Source organism: Lepidochelys olivacea (assembly GCF_965140295.1).
Source record: "Lepidochelys olivacea isolate rLepOli2 genome assembly, chromosome: 27".
In the NCBI taxonomy this organism is placed as follows: Eukaryota; Metazoa; Chordata; order Testudines; family Cheloniidae; genus Lepidochelys; species Lepidochelys olivacea.
In genome coordinates this window covers 13970321-13988459 of record NC_140437.1, presented here as the reverse complement: position 1 = coordinate 13988459, position 18139 = coordinate 13970321, and the positions used below count along the sequence as shown (strand labels likewise).

The 18139-nt window shown below is 54.7% G+C and overlaps 2 protein-coding genes across 6 annotated transcripts; one reads left to right on the top strand and one right to left on the bottom strand.

Moving 5' to 3' along the window:
- Positions 1-1082: 1082 nt before the first annotated feature.
- LOC311513782 (uncharacterized protein) lies at positions 1083-10040 on the bottom strand. 5 transcript variants are annotated; one of them, XM_084615876.1, is made up of 7 exons: positions 9968-10040; positions 8521-8804; positions 6094-6764; positions 5372-5442; positions 4487-4732; positions 3549-3795; positions 1083-2166 (listed from the first exon to the last, which is right to left on the bottom strand). In XM_084615876.1, the coding sequence occupies exons 2-7, from the start codon at positions 8733-8735 to the stop codon at positions 2057-2059; spliced, it is 1560 nt and encodes a 519-aa protein (XP_084472002.1). In that variant the 5' UTR covers positions 8736-8804; positions 9968-10040; the 3' UTR covers positions 1083-2056. The 5 variants fall into 5 exon arrangements, with proteins under 5 accessions (XP_084472002.1, XP_084472006.1, XP_084472003.1 ...); XM_084615880.1 differs by having other exon boundaries at positions 3565-3795; XM_084615877.1 differs by having other exon boundaries at positions 8521-8801; positions 9968-10015.
- Positions 10041-10196: 156 nt separating this feature from the next.
- Positions 10197-16554, top strand: PNPO (pyridoxamine 5'-phosphate oxidase). The gene is made up of 7 exons (XM_084615768.1): positions 10197-10357; positions 11852-11976; positions 12514-12613; positions 13259-13312; positions 14409-14537; positions 14767-14837; positions 15506-16554. Exons 1-7 carry the CDS (start codon positions 10229-10231, stop codon positions 15669-15671), a joined length of 774 nt encoding a protein of 257 aa, XP_084471894.1. The 5' UTR covers positions 10197-10228; the 3' UTR covers positions 15672-16554.
- Positions 16555-18139: the final 1585 nt, after the last annotated feature.

Here is an 18139-nt window from a genome sequence, read left to right as displayed (position 1 = left end):
TGGGAATGGAACCCAGGTGTCCTGAATCCCAGGCCAATGCCCCACCCACTGGACCACACTGTTATTTGTAGTAGGGCTCCATTGTACTAGGAGCTGTGCGTTAGAATAAGAGACAGTCCTTGTTGCAAAGAGCTTTCCAGTTGCTGCCCACTGGCTTTTGTCTTTTGGAGCATCTCTCCATCCTCCCAAGCTTCACCCAAAAAAGGATCCCGTTGGTACAGTCAGGCCGGACCTCAGAACCATCTGTGGGTCTGTGAGTCCTTCCCTGGATAGGGCGACACAAGCTTTACCCTCTAACCTGCCTGACCTTGGGAAATGAGCTGCTGGTTCCCCACAGACGAGTGTCCATGTCGAGAGGACATGGGGCATGGGACATTCTTAACCAAAAATCAGATGGAGGAGGCTCGGCCCTTTAAACCCCCTTCTCCAGGGCAGGGGCAATGCTGGGGAAGCCCTGGTGCTGTCCCTGCTCCGGATACCCGAAGGCCTTCAATCAAGCCCCATTCACCAGCACTGGGCAGGAAAAAGTACAGTTGATGACTTTCAAAAGCTGCCCGGTGACCTGGAGGGCAGGGGAAATTGCTCAGGAACTGGAGTCATTGGAAAGTGTCCCACCACCTCCGTCCCTCCCCCTCCACACACACGCTGCCCCTGCTGTGCTCTGGTAGCATCTCCTGGAAGCAAGAGAAGGATCCTCTTAAAGGAGCCAGCTTCAGCGTCCGGGGTCAGCTCACCCTCGGAAATGGGAAGGTGGGAATTGCTCCATTCTGAGCCTGCCAGAGGAGGCCAATAACTGCACCAAACGGGCCACTTTGAATTCTCTTTCAGGTCACCCGACAGAGGCGTTCAGGCTGAATCGTGGCTTGGGAGTGGGGGGAAGCCCTCCTGCCCCAGATGCTGAACGATGGAAAGAACTCCTGGTTAAAATTACCCCGCCTGTTTTGGCTGTGTCTACCGTAGGCAGCTTAGCGCTACTTCTAATCTCTGTGACAACCCTAGAGACTATAAATTCCTCCATGCTCCCCCTCCACCCTCAGCATGGGGAAGCAGGCGGGAGAAACAACTGTTACATTCCAGCCTTTATTAGGGAAATTGGGGGGAGAGGAAAGATTATTTTATTTACAAGAACGAATATTTATGGGAACTTTCTTTACGGGGGGGGGGAATAATGCCTCGCCAACAGTTAAATTATTACACCTACAATGAGCAGAGAAATTGCTTTTTGAGCCGCACCGTGAGCCTCCGCATGAGAGCAGACCTTGCCCTGTGGGAGGGAGATGAAATCCCCCCACCACCACCACAAAGACTAAGGCTCTGAGTTAATCTACAGGCCCGGTCGGTTAAACAGTCTGGTAAGAACTGTTTCAAAGCAGAAGTTCCCCTGCTCTGGCCAGAGAGTCCAGTGCCGTGACTGCAGCCTGGACCCCGTTCCACTGCCAGCATTGTCCCTCTTTCAGTCCGATGTGAGGGGAGAAGAGTTTGCCCACAGGCGGAGGAGAGGGCCGCAGTGTTAATGTTCAGCGTCACGGAGCCGGGATTCCTGACTGGAGCTGGCCAGTTTTGAAAGAGGACCGAGATTTCCCATGGGTGAGTGCAGCGTCCCAGTTGGGATCAACCCTCCCTCCTCAGGGACTCGTTAGAACGGAACATCAGAGCTCTTGTGCCAGAACGTACCCGCCAGCTCTCTTCTCCCCCAGGCGCGGCAGATCCCAGATGCTTCCTTAGAAGGCGTTAAGTCTCCCCTCCCCAGGAATGCACGCACCGAGGTCTGTATGCTAGGACTGAATGCCCCAGGACGGCCACACAGCAGGCGCTTCAGGCCTTGTGGTGCATGTACTAAACTGCACCACGGCGGCCCCCGTAACGTCTGCTGGGAGGGGTGCGTTACCTCCACCATGCTCACCCCCAATGCAGCTGTGTGGGAGGGGACCTGGGCCACCAGCACCGCTGTGTCGATCTCCCGCCAGCGTACGTCGGAGTAGGGGGCGATGGATCCTCTGAGGAGCGTCTTGGGAGCTGGCAGCTGGTTCGCCGTTGTCTCGATGGACGTTGCCGTCTACTCCATTTTGATGATCATTTTTTTGACCGCCCTCCGGGAGGTGCCGCACTTGCTGTTGATCACGGCGTTGAAGTTGCAGCTCTTGCCGCACACTTTGGTGACGTACTCTGGAGGAGAGTGGGGAGGGCAGAGAAGTGGAGCAAAAAACCAGCGTAGTTCTGGCTTTTTCTGAATCCACTGAGATGAATCACGCCAGATCCCATCATGCAAAACCCACGCTCACCCGCAATGCAGCGTGTGGGACCCAGACAAGGACACCATGCCCCTGGTCCTGCACTCTCATCCCTGATGTGCTACTAACTTGCTCTGCGACCTTGGGCATCACCCATCCAATCTGATCTTGCATTTAGCACGGTGGTATCTTCACCCTCTGAGTCTGAATCTTTTGCTGCCGAACGGGGTGGTAATCCCTACGTCACAGGAACTGCGCGAGGGTGGCTGATTAACTAGATCAGAAACGCTAGTGAGTTGAAGGTGTGTAAAGTGCAGGGGGCGAGACTGGCAGGCGTGACTGGGGATCTGGGCTGCCTTGGCTTGTGGGTGCCCAATCTGAGACCCCTTGACTCAGCACCAGCACTCTGAAAATCAGGACCCTTTCAGGTGCCTCGAGTGGACCCTTTCTGGAAACCTTGGCCTGCATCTCCTGTCAGAATTGTTCCGGCGTCTCTGCCTGTCCAACCCAGGCACACAGCTTGGGGTATTAAAACTAACCCTCTCTTTCTGCAGCCTCACGTGCATCTCACCACTAATGCTGGGTGGTTACGTTTTGTAATTCGCTGGGTCAGGCCCAATGACTTCCTTGGCAGTAACAACGCTGCTGCGTTTGGGGGTCCTGAACTACGGCAGAAGGGAAAGTTGTACCAGCACGGATGAGGGTACGGATAAAATATATTCCCAAATAGCAGATTGGAGGCTTCGAGGGGCTGGGAATGGGCTCTAAGCATTTCTTCTCTAGGTCCCCAATTCAAATCAAGCCCGGCTCGCCAGGGACTGAAAATCATTATCTCCCTGGGGCCAAGGTGAAAGGAGTGGGGCAGCTCGGTCCTCTTGTCAGTAGGCAGCTAGTCCCAATCCTCAGCAGCCATCACCACCTGGCATTAACTGGCCAGCTCTGGCAGTCTCATCAGGGGAGCTGAGAACTGAACAGGCCATGCAGAGGGGAGAGGCTGCCCGAGGAAAACCCCAAGCAGGCCTGAGTCCTGTTGGCTTTGCTATGGGACGGATGCTTGAACTGCCCCTGCCTGCGCTATCCGCCAGTTCTGTGGATCCAGTCTCAGGCGGTCCGACTTTGTACCAAACAGAACCCCTCCTGCTGGGCAAGGACAATGGAGGAGGTGAGCAGAAGAAACCCGTCGGCCAGGATCAAACAGCGTCATCCTGTCCCTTTTGCAGGGGATCGATACTATGCGCGCTCTCCACCCTCTGCGTCGTTGGGAGCCCCAGCCTCACCCCATCTCCCGCCACAAAGCCCCCTACCCACCCCCCCTACCTTTGATAGCATTTACCACAGCGACCGGCAGGCGGATGGGTTTCTCCATGGTCGTGTTGTTGTGGGCAATGCGCTGGCCGGTGGCCGAAGATCTGGCGAGCGTCTCCCGGGAGAAGAAGTAATCCAGCAGGCGCCTGGTCATCAGCTTGGGCTTGTCGGTGGAAACCTGCGAGAGGTCGTCCAGCTGGTTGTGGGTGATGTAGACCCCCGAGTTGGGGATCAGCTCCAGCTTGGGCCTCCCATTCTCCTAGGGCAAAAGGAGAGAAGCCCCTCGTCATTCCGCTCTTTGTGGGTGCCTGAAATCTGGGGAGACTCAGGCAGACCCCCCCGGGTAGGCTAAACGAGCGACAGATGCTGGGCTAACCCCAGCTGTCCTTTCTCAGGCCCAAGCCCATGGATCTCAGTGAGGGGATATCAGCCCCCATTTTACAGATGGGGAAACTGAGGCACTGAAAGGTTGAGTAACTTGCTTCGGGTCACACAGCACGTTACTGGCAGAGCTGGGAATACAACCGAGGAGTCCTGACTCATCTCCTGCTCTAACCACTAGCCTACACTCCATCCTACAGCCAGGATTAGAACCCAGGATTCTTGCCTCCCTGCTCTAGTCACTCACCTGCACTCCTGCCTTTAAACTGGAATTTAGGCAAGGGCCTACTTAAAATAGGGCAGGAAGGTGTTTGTCCGAGAGCAGCGGCCACACTGAGAACTGCAAGCTGAGTGCTGCAGAGCACCCCAGATACTATAGGGCAAACCTGGAAGGGTAGGGATGGTTCTGGCTCCAAGGAGAAAAGATAATGCCCAATCCCCCCTCCCTCCCGAGGCGTGTGCGCCCCCCCCCCAATTATGGCCAGTGCCCTCCCGGGGTCCCATTAGGCAGTATCCCCATGCAGTCAATGAGCAATGGCCCACATAGGAGCTGATCGCGGATCACCCACCTCCACAGGTGATGCCCACACTGGGGTGCCATCGGGCAGCATATCTTGTACGTTCTCCTCCCATAAGCAGGTGGCATCACTGAGCGTGACGGGGCTCCCCGAGCTGTCCTCTGTGCTGATCCAGGGTGGGAAGCTGCTTGGGACCCCAGCTCGCATCCTCCAGACCGGGGGGCTTTTGGGGACCTCAGCTGAGGTGCACCTCTGCTCCCCCATATTGGGAGAGGAGAATGGCTGGAGGCCATTGGCCTGCAATAGGAACGAATGCGTGGGGATGCCACACACAGGGATGCGTGGTGGAAAAACTGGGTGACGAATGAGCTATCCCTTTCTGCCTCCACCCCTTCCCGCCTCCCAGGAGAGGACAGGTCCTCCATACAACTCTGACCCAACCTGCTTTCAGTTCTCTGCTCCTCAACACCAGACAGAAACTGGAGGGTGTTCAGAGAAGAGCAGGGTCCTGGCTGGAGAAACTGAGCTAAATCATTGAGGCTTGGCTAACAGGAGGACGTGATCAGAGGCTGTGAAGGGGGGAAACACCAAGGGGGTGCCCAGGAGACTCGGCTTGCCCCTGCAATGATACAATAGGGTTTAACTGGGATATGGGGGGGTGCGGGGGAGGGAAGAATGACAGCAGAGAGTGTGGGATCATCTCCCCAGGAGCAAAATCCCCCCATTGTCTGGAATATTTAAAATTACAGTGGGCCACGCCCTAGAAAATGTTCTCCAGGACCGAGAGGCTGGGCAGATGGGCTCGAATGGGGTTTCTTCATCTCCGGCCTCTCTGATTCATATGCACCCTTGGAAGGGAGACAAGCCAGGGAAGCGTTTTGCCTCCAAGGTGCTGGTAGCTACTGCTCGGACAAGGGTAGACACTGGGGCACCCACCTGCAACGCCGTGTTGCTCTCCAGCAGCCCCACCAGGCCCTTCAGGAACTGGATGTTGCTCTCGTTGATGTCTGGGGAGAGACAAGCACACAGAGACAGAACTGAGCATGGCAGAGGCCCATGGGAAACCAATTCCATCCCTGGCCTGGCCTCAGGGTGAGCTGGGTCTCACGAGAGTCCCAGGCACACACGCAGAATAGGGGTCCTTCCCTATCCACCCTGGTGCCCACTTCTTGCCCAGAGTTCCTACAGGTGCCTGTCCCTTGATCCCAGCCCAGGGGCCTCTCTACAGAGCTGCTGGCCGTGCTCTTCTCTCTTGGCAGAACCGCTAGAGTTCCAGCCACCCCACTCGAGCTGGAGGCAGGACCCCACGGAACGCGCAGGGGGAGGCCAGAGTCTGCTACCAAGCCTTGAGCTCACACACAGGTATTCCCAGCTCTGACCTAGGGACATGGGCTTTGCCCAGCTGGATCAGACCATTGGTCCATCAGGCTGAGCTGCTGCATCCAGCTTGGGCCAAGGCCTGACACCTCAGGATAAGGTGACGCCCCCCCACCATACACGCTCTGATGCCTCTGGCCGGCTGGGCGCCTTTTTAAGTGGGGAATGTAGAGACCAGCAGAGGCCTTGGAGCCCGAGATCGGGTTAACGCCATCAGAGCTGGCATAGCTGCAAACTGCCTCCACGATGCTAAGGCAGGAAGGGAAGGAGGATTCGGTTACCAACACAGCTGTTTCCGGACCGCAGCACTGTCCTGGCTGCCGCTGCCCCTGCCCCGTTCCTGCTGGAGAGGAGGTCGTTCTGCTCCTCTAGGCTCCGCAGCTGGCTCTTCAGCTGCTGGTTCTCCAGCTCCAGCTCCTTGATCCTCCTCTCCTGCCACATGGCGGCCTCTTCCCGAGAGGCGAGGAGATTCCGCAGCTCGGCCATCCGCAGCTCCAGCTCCTTGACCAGCTCGGCGTATAGACCCGTCACCTTGCTCGCTTGGCTGCTAATGCTGCTGCCTCCTGAGGGAGCTCGGCCGCTCCATGGGCAGCAATCCTCGAGTCCGTAATTCAGGGATGGAGACTCCAGTGGCTCTGGGCTGGGCCTGTAGAGCACCGAGGCCCCAGAATGCGTGGCTCTGGGATTGTCCAGAGTCCTGGTGTGTGGCAGCCCGTCCTGGGGACGTCTGCTGTGGAGATCCAGGCTATTGCTCTGAAGGATGTGTCCAAAGGGGGATGGGCCCTGGGGCTGTGGCCCGCTCAGCGCACGACGGAAGTGAGAGACAAGGCTAGGACTGGCCTCGGGTCCATTGGAGAGCCTGGGTCTTTTCCGGTTCTTGACCTCCTCTTCCACGCACAGCAGAGAGTGGCTGGGCCTCCCAAGGCTGCTCAGGGCTCCATGGGATTGGGCGCTGGAAGCAGACAAAAGCCAAAAAGAAGAGATTATAATTAAATCACATCTTTCCAGCCCTTACTGTCTCCAAATACTGTACAAACGGTGTGTATGCACATGTGCGCATGCAGCAACCACATCACCCACCAGTGAAATGCAGCCACCTCTGGGGTGGTATGTGGCAGCTGTTTAACACAGCAATTTATGGGAGGAAGTGAAGGAGAATGTTATATCCACTTGAAACTCCAGGGGGAATTTCTGGAGGTAGATTGGAACCGCTGGAACTCCACCACTGGGCAGGCTACTGGGGCTAACTCTTGTGAAAAGTTCCAGAGGGTCTTTAATGGCCACAAGCCTTCAGGATTGTGGCTTTCGGTGAGATTCAAAAGACAGCGTATTCAAAGCCCGTCTGACTTTGGTGAGCATTGCAGGGACCTTGCACTAATACAAAAACCTAAACTAATGCAAAAACTTCCTGGTATGCTGCCAAATCACCAGCACTGGGGTGGTCCGTGGAAGTCTCCTAGACAAAGACTAGGCTCTGCTTAGCTTGTGAGATCAGACAGGTCCTAATGACAAAGAGCTCTTCCATTTTCTCCCCAGCTAAAGCTATTGTATTCACTCTATCTAGGGACTTAGATGGCCCTCTTCACTGCAGCATCAGAGCACCTCACCCTTATTCATGGACTCAGATTCCAAGGCCAGAAGGGATCATTGTGATCATCTAGTCTGACCTCCTGTACAACACAAGCCAGAGAACTCCCCCAAAACAATTCCCTGATCAGATCTTCTAGAACAACGTCCAGTCTTATTTTAAATTTGGCAGTGATGGAGAATTCACCATGACCTTTGGTAAATTATTCTAATGGTTAATGATCCTCCCTATTAAAAATGTACACCTTATTTCCAGTCTGAATGGGTCTAGCTTCATCTTCCAGCCGTGGGAGCATGCTAGACCTTTCTCCGCTAGATTGAAGAACCCATTATTAAGTATTTGTTCCCCATGTAGGTACTTACAGAATGTGATCAAGTCACACCTGAACCCTCTCTTTGAATCTATCACTACAAGGCATTTTCTAATCCTTTACTCATTCTTGTGGCTCTTCTTTGACCCCTCTCCAATTCATCTTCAGTTGTGGACACCAGAACGAGACTGTATCCTCAAAGCACACCTGGGATATGGGGGAAGTATTATCTCCACTTTATGGACAGGGAATTAAGGTTTGGGATTAGAATAAGCAGCCTAGAGATTCCACAGCAGAGATGGGTATAGAACCCAAGTCTAGCGCCCTATCTGCTACACTCACACGAGATTCTGAATTGTAGCTGCTGCTTTTGGGGCCCTGCAGAGTCATTCCCTAGGAACTGGGATCTAATGAGTGGGACCAGAGGGCTAAGGGAGCTGGGGCCTTTCCCCTGTTAGTTACAGTTCAAATCCAGCCCAGTGACTGCCAGCTGTTACCATCAGTTGGCTGTTCAAGGAATTGTAAGAAACAAGCTTCAGGGTCACAATTCAGTTCCTGCTGGGCAGGTGTCCCATAACAACAGCCACCATTAAAGCTGGAGGTGAAGTAGCTTGCCCAAGGTCACCCAACAGACCAGCAGCCAAGCCAGGAATTAAACTCAGGTCTGCTGAGTCCCAGTCCAGTGCTCTAGCCTCTAAGCCACACTGCGTTTTGAAAAAGTCACCGCAAGTGCCCCACTCCTGTGCCTTCCCACCAGTTCTCCGTGGGTCCAGCTGGGTGAATCAGTTGTGGCATGTCCCCACCTCCTACCTGGTACATTCTGGGGGGGCATGTCCTCGGGACTCCTGGAGCTCCAGCTCCTGGGGCTGCTGGAAGTCAGGGCTGCAGAGAGCAGCACCGTCCAGCCCAGGCTCAGATAGTTTGTACAGTGGGTGATCGTCTGGCTGCTTGCCATCTCCTGTCCCTTGCTCCATGGCCTGGAGGTGGCTCTGCAGAGCTTGCAGGTCAGTTACACCACCAGACATTGGCTCTCATCACCACAGCTTCCAGCCCCAATGAAACATAGTGGAGGAGAGGGAGGAAAACTCAACCTGCTGAAGAGAGAAGGGAGAGAGAGATGGGAAGAGACACCAGCAGGGAAAAAGAAATGGAGAAGGATTATATACAAATACCAGTTTTGATCTGACATTGTCCTAACACTCTCACCATTGGTCCTGTCGATCCAGCCCCCAATTTCTACCTCCCCCCAGCACCCACACACACATTCTCTGGGTTCAGGATTAGTTTAGCTTTCCGTCCTTCTCTCTGAGTAGCCCCATCACCCTTGCCTCTGACCCCTCTCCCCTATCTCCCTCCCCTCTCTCTGATGCACATGTTCCCCTCCTTGTCCCACATCTGATTCCCCAACCCCCCTGTAAAAACAGCCCTTTGCTTATTTTGACACCTGCTTCTCCCTCATCCTGTTCCTGTCTGGCCCTTCACTGCTCTCTGTTCCCTTCTCCTCCACCCTTACTAGCCCTGATTGCCCACTTTGCTCCCTCTTTGCCCTCTGTCTGGCCTCCTCCCTTTCTTGTAACCTCATAGAATCATAGGACTGGAAGGGACCTCGAGAGGTCCTCTGCGCTCAAGGCAGAACTAAGTATTGTCTAGACCATCCCTGACAGGTGTGTGTCCAACCTGCTCTTAAAAATCCCCAATGATGGAGATTCCACAACCTCCCTGGGCAATTTATTCCAGTGCTTCACCACCCTGACAGGTAGGAAGTTTTTCCTAATGTCCAACCTAAACCTCCCTTGCTGAAATTTAAGCTCATTGCTTCTTGTCCTATCCTCTGAGGCCAAGAAGAACCAATTTTCTCCATCCTCCTTGTAACAACCCTTCATGTATTTGAACCTGTCTATTCCTGTCTCTTTTCCCCTCTTCCTTTCCTTGTCCTCTGCCTGACTTCCCTCCACTCATGACATCTGTCTGATCCCCATCCGCTCCTCCTCGCCCTAACTGAACCCACTTGTCTCCTGTCTGGAGCCTTGTCTGCCCCTCCCCCTCTGTTTTCCCCACATGTCCCCTGTCTGCCCCTTCCCTCTGTCTATTCCCCCCACATGTCCCCTGTCTGCCCCTTCCCTCCTTGCTCCTGTCTGTCTCCCCCACATCCCCTTCCCTCTGTTTCCCCCATATGCCCCCTGTATGGACCCCCCCCTTCCGTCCCCCACCTCCTGTTAGCCACCCCCATCCTTCCCTCCCCCCCGGGACGCTGTACCTTTAACAGCCCCTCCATGTGCCTGTTTACAGCCCTGACACCATTTCCTGGTCCCCAAGTCCCGCCCCTGCCGCTTCCCCACTGGCCGAGGCCTGGCCCTGTCTCCCTCCTGATTGGAGGCCAGGCATCAACTCCCTATTGGCCGCTGGGGCAGGGGGCGTGAGCTGAAATCGCCCCGCCCCGGCGTGCGGCACGTCCGGCGTCCTGCCCCCTTAAGGGGCGGGGTCTTTGCGCGCGCGTGCGCGGGACGGGGGCGGGGCTATGATGCGTTACGCGGCGCGGAGCGGGCTGCGCGTTTGGGCCTGGCGCGGCCCCCGTCCCTCTGGGCAGGTGGCAGCTGCAGCCATGGACCTGGGGCCCCTGAGGAAAAGCTACCGGGGGGACGAGGAGGTGAGGGGGGTCGTGGTGGGGGGGCTACGGGGGGGGAAGGGTCGCGGTGGGGGGGGCTACGGGGGGGTCCCGCTGGGGGAGGGGCACGGGGGGGAGGGTTCTAGAGGGGGAGGGGCTCAAAGAGGGAGGGGAGGGGGCGAGGAGGAGGGAGGAGCGGGATCAGAGATCTCTGCCCCCCCCCACAGGTGGGGTGCCCCCCCAGAGGTGGGGTGCACAATCACCCCTCCCCCAGAGGTGCCCGGGCTGGCAGGTGAGCCAGTCTTTACCCTGCTGCCCCTTGAGCCATGATGCTTCCCTCCCCCACCCCCCAAGGCTCCCCCAGATCCTGCCCTTATCCAAAGTCTGGGCGGGGGGTTGTGGTGGGGATCACAGAAAAGCCCTGTTCGGGCCCCGTTAGGGGCTGGGCTGGGTTCCTTGCTCACAGCCAACCTGTGGCACTCGTCCGTCAGGGCATGTTGCGAAGGCCGGAAGTACAGCCGGGCTCAAAGAATGAGATGAGTTCCTGGAGCACAAGTCCATCAAGGGCTATTAGCCAAGATGGTCAGGGACACCCCACCATGCTCTGGGTGTCCTTAGCCACTGTTTGCCAGAAGCTGGGACCGGATGACAGGAGACGGGTCACTTGATGATTACCTGTTCTGTTCATTCCCTCTGGGGCACCTGGCATCGGCCACTGATGGAAGACAGGATGCTGGCCTAGATGGATCGTTGATATGACCCAGTGTGGCCGTTTTTATGTTACACACAGGGCTGTGCCTGGCTTTAATAGCCTGCCCTTCTGTCTAAGGACTTGGCTACATGAGAGAGTTATAGCGGTATAAGATAAGGTGTGCATTGAGGTTGTGTGTACACCAGTATAATTATATCAGTATAAATGGTAAAACTTGCCCATGTAGGCAAGCCCTAAGCCTCTGAGCATGTTAAAACCAGTGGATTAATCCTCATAACCACCTGTGAGGGACCTAAATACTAATCTTAATTTACAGGGGAAACTGAGGCACAGAGAGGTAACGAGAGGACAAGGTCATGCAGAGCTGGGACTAAAATCCAGGTCTCCTGACACCCAGGCCCATGCTTTAAGCTTCAAAACCAGCCTTTCCATTACTCAGCATGGGATAAGACAGCAGCTTCACAGAGCTCAGCTGACCTAAAAAATCAACAAGCGGTGAATGAAATAAAAAACCAGGGAGCGTTCTCCAGTGGCTAGAACAGGGAGTCGGGCAGGGCAGGGTCAGGACTTCAGGTTCTGTTTTGACTCTGTCATTGGCTCACTGTGTGACTTTAAGCAATGTGTCTCCTTTCAAATGTGGATAATCAGAGACCGTTCAGCGGGCTGGGAGTTGTAAAGCTAAACTCATGTGGGCTGGTTCCTGCAGCTACAGGGTTAGCAGGATTTGAGATGATGTGTGGGGAAGTGAAGGATCCTGACGGTTGATGGGTGGGGATGTAACACTTCGGTTCTTCTGCTCCTCTCCCTGTTTCTGTCCTGTGCAGGCATTTGAGGAGAAACATCTCGCCTCCTTTGACCCGATTAAGCAGTTTGCCATGTGGTTTGAAGAGGCCATGCAGTGTCCCTCAATCGGCGAAGCCAATGCTATGTGCCTGGCCACCTGTACCAGGTGGGCATTGCAAGACAGTCGCTGGCAAGGTGCTTGCTGGCCCAGAATCTCTCCTATCTGCATCTTTGGGTGGCTTCCTTTGCTGCTTTCCTGCGGTGACGTGCACTGCTAGGTTTCGTATCCTAGGCTGGGTAACCTGGCACGTAGGGAAGCAGACAGCTTCTGGCATGTTTGTATGGATAGTAAGGAGCAGATCCAGGGGCACAGCTATGTGTTGGAACGGGACTAGGCATTTGCCCTGTTACATCAGTCAGGTGACCCATCCAGCCCATTATTCTGGCTCCAGTGGGGTCCAATCTCAAATGCTTTAGAGGAAGGCACAAAAGCCTGTAATGTGCAGCCTCCTATAATGAGGTACAGGGTGAGAGGGGGTGGTGAACCGTCCTCCTGATCTCAGCAATGCTCAGTTCATGACTGGAAAGAAGAGGGTAGATTCCCTTCACCTTTGCCTGGGTGGGTGGGCGGGCAGTCTCTGGAATGTATCTGTGTATGTGGTTGCACTTCTGTGTTGACTCGAGCATTTGTTCCCTGGCTCAGGGATGGGAGGCCCTCTGCCCGCATGGTGCTCCTGAAGGGGTTTAGCCAGGATGGCTTTCGATTCTTCACTAACCACGAGAGCCGGAAAGGAAAGGAGCTGGTGAGAGCTGCCTCGTGGGTTACAGACCATGTCGTTCATTGATTTGTGTGGGGCATGTCACTTGGGGACAGGTTTCGGTCATGCTCTGGCACCTCTGAGGGTTGGGCGTGGTGCCAGGAGGGAGGATCCTGGGGGACGTAAGAAGTTGACCATCAAGCAGGTAAACTACCCACTGGCCTGTATTTTCCATAACTCGATGGGCACCTGAACTTTGCTCAGATGAGGGGCAGGACGCCGACTTGCCAGGTGCTCAAGGTCTGCACCAGGCTTGCATTGAATCAAGTGGACGACAGCTGCCTCTCTCCTTCAGTATGGAAGAGCAGCCCACAGATACGCCTCAGGGACCAAAGTGCCTTGGGCTATGTTGATCATAGGTGTGGGGATCAGAGAGTGAGAGGGAGATGTCTCCGTGTGCCCCTCTCCACTCCCCATCCTGCTTTGATCAAGGTGATGCATAGCATGTTGACTCCTCACCATGGGCTGTGTTGGTTTAGTCTGTCTTGCGCTCTTAAGTGCCTCCAAGTCCCAAACCATCGAGCTGGGAGAGGTGGGTAATTTCTCTAGCTTTTAAGATCTGAACTATTACCTAATTGATGGAAGTCCTTTGTTTTGTGTTTTTTATCCCCCTGCCTCCCCACTCTTTAGGATTCCAATCCTTTTGCCTCAGTTGTCTTTTACTGGGAGCCCCTTAACCGCCAGGTGAGTTGTGCCTTCTGATTCCAAGCGGCAGAGGGGAGAGGCTCAGCACCCTGCACGCAGTATCATAGTTACATTCGTTCCCTGGGATGCCCTGGTGAGGCCTGTTGCGGAGAAGTGCTGGAGGAGATGGCAGATGCAGTCTACTTCAGAGCCACACCCTCACTTTCAAAATGCAGACTGCAGCACTGAGCAGAGACCCTCTGTTTGCTCATCTTGGGCTGGAGAGGCTTCTTAAGAGATCAAAAACTGCTTTACACCAGATGGGACGGATGGTTGGAATCTGTAACTTATTTAGCTCCTTGGGGGCTGCGACTTTGAGAACTTGAGGTATTCTTACCGCGCCAGAAGCGTGCTGGGCTAGCCTCTAGGTTATGAATTGCGCTTACAGAGAATGCTCACACGCCACTGAAAGCAGCTGCCTCTGGGGTAGAAGGTGGTAGTGGTGTAACAGCCCTCAGCAACGCAGCACAATAGTTCTTAGAAGGGGAATTGAAGCATAACGCCAAGAAGTGAGTCTATTGACTTGAAACTGCAGGGTCATTTAGGGCAGCAAACTGTAATTACCAGAGTAGGAGACTGTTTTGCAGGTCAGCTACGTACCGGAGAAAAAAGGGAGGGCACGGCAGGTTTCTTATGGGGGAAGGAAATCTGGGTCTTTAATAATGGACAGTGGGGAGAGAGGCACTGAAACCAACTGAATTCTAAGTGGCTCTCAGGTGGGTTCTCTAGACCTTCCCAATTGACTCTGCCTGAGGTGGGGGGCTGGTGAGTTGGCTGCCTTCCAGGGAGCTAGGTTCTGGAGAGGAGTTAAATCCCTTTCTACCCTGCAGGATGTGGTGGTGATTCAGACTGTGTCTAGCTCATCCCCATCTCAGGCCGGGGTTGGTGATCACCTGGAATAACAGCAGGGGGACGGAGGGAGCACTTGACATTTGGCGAATCCACAGGGGGATGATAGACTGATGTCCCACCCTTATTCTCGTGGAAACCACGATCCTAATCTTGTTTTCAAAATGTACTTGGTCTCCTTCTGGCCCCTAGCGGAAGTGTGTCCACCTTCCGGGGGCCAGGTCCCATCTCACTGTGGCTGTCGCAGGTGCGTATTGAGGGCTCTGTGGAGAGACTCCCAGAGGAGGAATCGGAGCACTACTTCCACTCCCGGCCCCGAAGCAGCCAGATCGGGGCAGTTGTGAGTTGCCAGAGCACAGTGATTCCTGACAGGGAGGTGAGGAGCAGTGGGACTTGAGGGTGGGGTGGATTGTGCTGGATTCCAGCCCCTTGGGTGTGTCAGAGCTTTCTCTGGGAACTGTTGTTCCCTCGCTGTGTCCCCCCAGTGCATCTTATCTCCTGCTGGGGGGCAGTGAGGGCCCCAGGCCATGCTTTGCGTCCTTTTTGCATGTTTGCTCCATGGCAGAAAGCCCCAGGCCTTCAGACTGTCTCCCTTTCCCTTGCAGTATTTAAGGAAGAAGAACACAGAACTGGAAGAGCGGTACCGGGAGGGAATTGTGCCAAAGCCTGCGTACTGGTGAGTGGTGCTTAGTTGCTAAAATCAGCTTTTGTGTAAGCTAGGCCTGGTCTCCCCCTCTCTCCTTTGATGTCCCTTCCCATTCTTCTGCTACAGCTCTGAGTGCCTCAGCTGTGGTTATTAGAAACTGGGGGGATGCTGGTCTCCTTAAAAGTGCCAGGAGATCTCGGATTCCCGGCTGGTAGAGATGGACAGTTGGCACCTAGATTTAATCTTTCCAAAGGGTGGTACCTCTCCATAGTGTTGCTGCTGCTGCTCCCCCCTCTGCCACGCTCTGCCCTGCAGCATCGAGGTTAGATTTAGATTGAAGGCCAGGTGCAGGGCTTGAACCTAAAGCTTTCGTGCAGCTGAGTACCACCGCCTGAAAAAGCCTGGATTTACTTAAAGGATTCTTCGGGGAGTCAGTTAGGGTTGAGATTGGCCTGCTTTTGAGCTGTTCCCTGCAAGAAGAGGCAGAGCGCATCCCAGAACGGTGAGCATCATTGGGCTTGGCGTGTGTGTGTGCGGACGCCTCGCATCCTTCTGAGGTGCCCCCAGGTCGTGATCTGTGCTATGTAAAAGCTTAGCTCCATCCGCTTCGTCGTAGGGAACTTCCTGGTCCCACTTGGCTTTGTGTGAAGGCTGCTGCTCTGCATGGGCGCTTCTAACAGCATCTGTTTTTCCCTCAGGGGGGGATACATCCTGAAACCAGACGTTGTGGAGTTCTGGCAGGGCCAAACCAACCGCTTACATGACCGCATCGTCTTCCGGCACCTCCGGGACGCCACTGCCCCCACGGGACTCATGACACACAAGGGAGAGGGGAACTGGGTGTATGAGAGGCTTGCCCCTTGAAGGCCAAGAGCTAGATCATTTCACATAGGGACCTGGGATATATTCAGTACCCTTCTGCCCTCCCCCCCCACCCCCTTCCCCAGGAGCAGCGGAGAATGGGGTATGGCCCCCTTGCTCCTGCACTTCACAGGGCAACTATCTTAAGTTTTACAAAACCAGGCAATATTTGGGGTGCTCAGAGGTACCAGATTGACAGCCCTGGAGACTGAAGCCCTCTATCTATCCCAGTGTGAGCTTCCCCTGCCAAGATATGTCTGCCCTGACGTAAAGGGATAACTCTGGGCATGGGGTCAGTTTAGTCTCCATAGGGGGGGCAGTTAGTACCAACTGTGGTGGTTTCTGTGTCGTGTGGATGCTGCTTTACAGGGAATTGGGCTGAGACCCGCCAAACTCATTTCACAGAGAGGCCATTGGCTAGTGATTCTCTTGGACCTCTTGTTGATTATATGGACCCGCCTGCCAAGGGGGTGGCTGAGACAAAACCACAGGCAGGCTGGCTCTCCTGGACAGCCTCTCTGTAAGTGCCTCCTGCCTGAGGGCCTCCCTGTTTTAGCCTGCCAGTCCTCAAGGGCCAACATGACATGGGGAGCAGAGATGTTGTGTGGTCGTGTGCTGTAATCAGGTGTTTAATTTTGTCCAGTGCTGCTTTGAGTGCAATAACGTAACCGATTCTGGATGCAGACGGAGCAGTCATGTTGTTGGTAATGTCTGTAGCCGTATGATCTGTGTGTAATCTCTGTGTATAATCCCTGCTGGACTCCAGCCTGGGGATACCGGCGTGTCTCGCAATGCCTCTGGGCTTAGAGCTGCTTTTATCAGTGCTGCTGTGTAACACCTCCCTAAATGTATAAACTCACAAATAAAGTCCAAGCTGATGACTAGAGCTGGAAGGGGATTTGGTTTACTATTAACTTGTGTGTTACAGTTGTTAAAGGGAAAAAACATGCCTAAGTGTGGGAGGGACTGGTTGTATTCTTCTGTCTGTCCAGCAGGGGGAGCTATGTCTGTTTTTCAATCTCCCCCTGGCAAGCAGGCCGTGCCAGGGGCCTGTAACCCCCAGCAGGGGTAGCTGGTCTCCCAGCTTCCGAGCAGAAACTTGGCCGGAATGTGTGTTTTCCCCGAGTTTGCTCTCGCTTTCTTGGGTTGTGTCCCAGTGAAACTGCAGCCTGATAACCTCTGCCCTCTCTCGGCTCCTTGCGCAAGTTCGCACTCTTAGTCATTTGCTTCCTCCCCCAGCCAATCGGGGTCAGGATCTGTTGGCTGTTTCACATGTGGTGGCAGGATTCCCATGCCGCAGGGTGAGTGACCAACCGCACGCCCTAAGCACTTTCTTTGCTCTTAGCCTAGGGCTCTCCCTTAGCCCCAGGCCTCCCCGTCCCTCCTTTGCCACCTCATCACCGTGTAAGAGTAAAAGCAAAATCTAGTGACTGCAGTTAGGAAGCCCCCTCTTATCTTCCAGTCCTGCTTTTATCCACTATAAACACTTGTGAACAATGAGACCCTCTCCCTGTGGGGATTGTTTTAGGAAGGATCAGAATGGGGCAGTAGCTGCTGAGTTCCTTTGTCTCCTGCATGGCAATGAGCTGCAAGCGAAGTGCTTCCATTCCCCTGCGCAGGGTGTTTCATAATTGTCCGTGTCTGGGTTTCTTGCCTGGCTGCTGTCGGAAGTAGGTCTGCTCTGGTATAGCAATTGCCCCCTTGTGCTGGGAGCAGCGAGGGGTAAGCAGCAGCAGCCCGTGGCCCTTTCTTATGGCGCAGGGAAGGGAGGGATGGGGCAGGGGAGAAACAGGTGCAACAGCTGTCCTGCCGCGTGTGCCTTCGTCCAGCTGCAGAGCTAATCAGGATGCTGTTCTTTCAGCTGTGGGCATGGCAGCCTGGCTGAGCCAATCCCCCATGAACTATAGGTGACTGGTGCCTTTAACCGAAGGGATGGGTTTGTTACGTATCCCCTGACCACTCTCACAGCCCTCACTGGAGCAGGTGCCTGAAGTCCCCATGGCTGCATACAGCAGACTTGGGGGGGGGGGGGGGCTGCAAAAGTTGTGTGGCTCTCATCAAAATACACCTCCTCTTCAACACCCCCCTCCCTGTAAGATAAAATAGCTAAAGCCAGACCAGTCACAGGGCAGTTTTCCCTTTCCTCTTACACTGTGTGCACGGATACCCCCACTTCTAGTGTAGGCTGCCTGCTCTGTTGACAGACGGGCACTATTTCCAATCCAGCATCTGCTGCTGTCCTGAACTCACTTGTCTTGTCGGGGGTGGTGGGGGGGGGGGTTCGCCTACCTGGGATTCCCTTAAGGGTGCAGTGGGTTGTAATGGAGTGGCAGGCCTGGCCCATTGTTTTGCCGGGAGGCTCAGGGAGCCAGGTGTACGGCAGGCAGGTTTCACTCTGAGCAGACATTTGCATAGGCTTAATGGTTCGTATTCAAATGAAGGTTTGAGAATGAAAGCTGCAACTCATCTTT

Excerpts from the sequence above, each read along its gene's own strand:
- LOC311513782 (XM_084615876.1), bottom strand. The coding sequence starts at position 8,735 with ATGTCTGGTGGTGTAACTGACCTGCAAGCTCTGCAGAGCCACCTCCAG. Across the intron at positions 4,733-5,371 it reads AGAGCAACACGGCGTTGCAG|GCCAATGGCCTCCAGCCATT; the intron begins GTGGGTGCCCCA and ends TTCCTATTGCAG. Across the intron at positions 2,167-3,548 it reads TGTGGTAAATGCTATCAAAG|AGTACGTCACCAAAGTGTGC; the intron begins GTAGGGGGGGTG and ends ACTCTCCTCCAG.
- PNPO (XM_084615768.1), top strand. The coding sequence starts at position 10,229 with ATGATGCGTTACGCGGCGCGGAGCGGGCTGCGCGTTTGGGCCTGGCGC. Across the intron at positions 10,358-11,851 it reads GCTACCGGGGGGACGAGGAG|GCATTTGAGGAGAAACATCT; the intron begins GTGAGGGGGGTC and ends TGTCCTGTGCAG. Across the intron at positions 12,614-13,258 it reads GCCGGAAAGGAAAGGAGCTG|GATTCCAATCCTTTTGCCTC; the intron begins GTGAGAGCTGCC and ends CCCACTCTTTAG.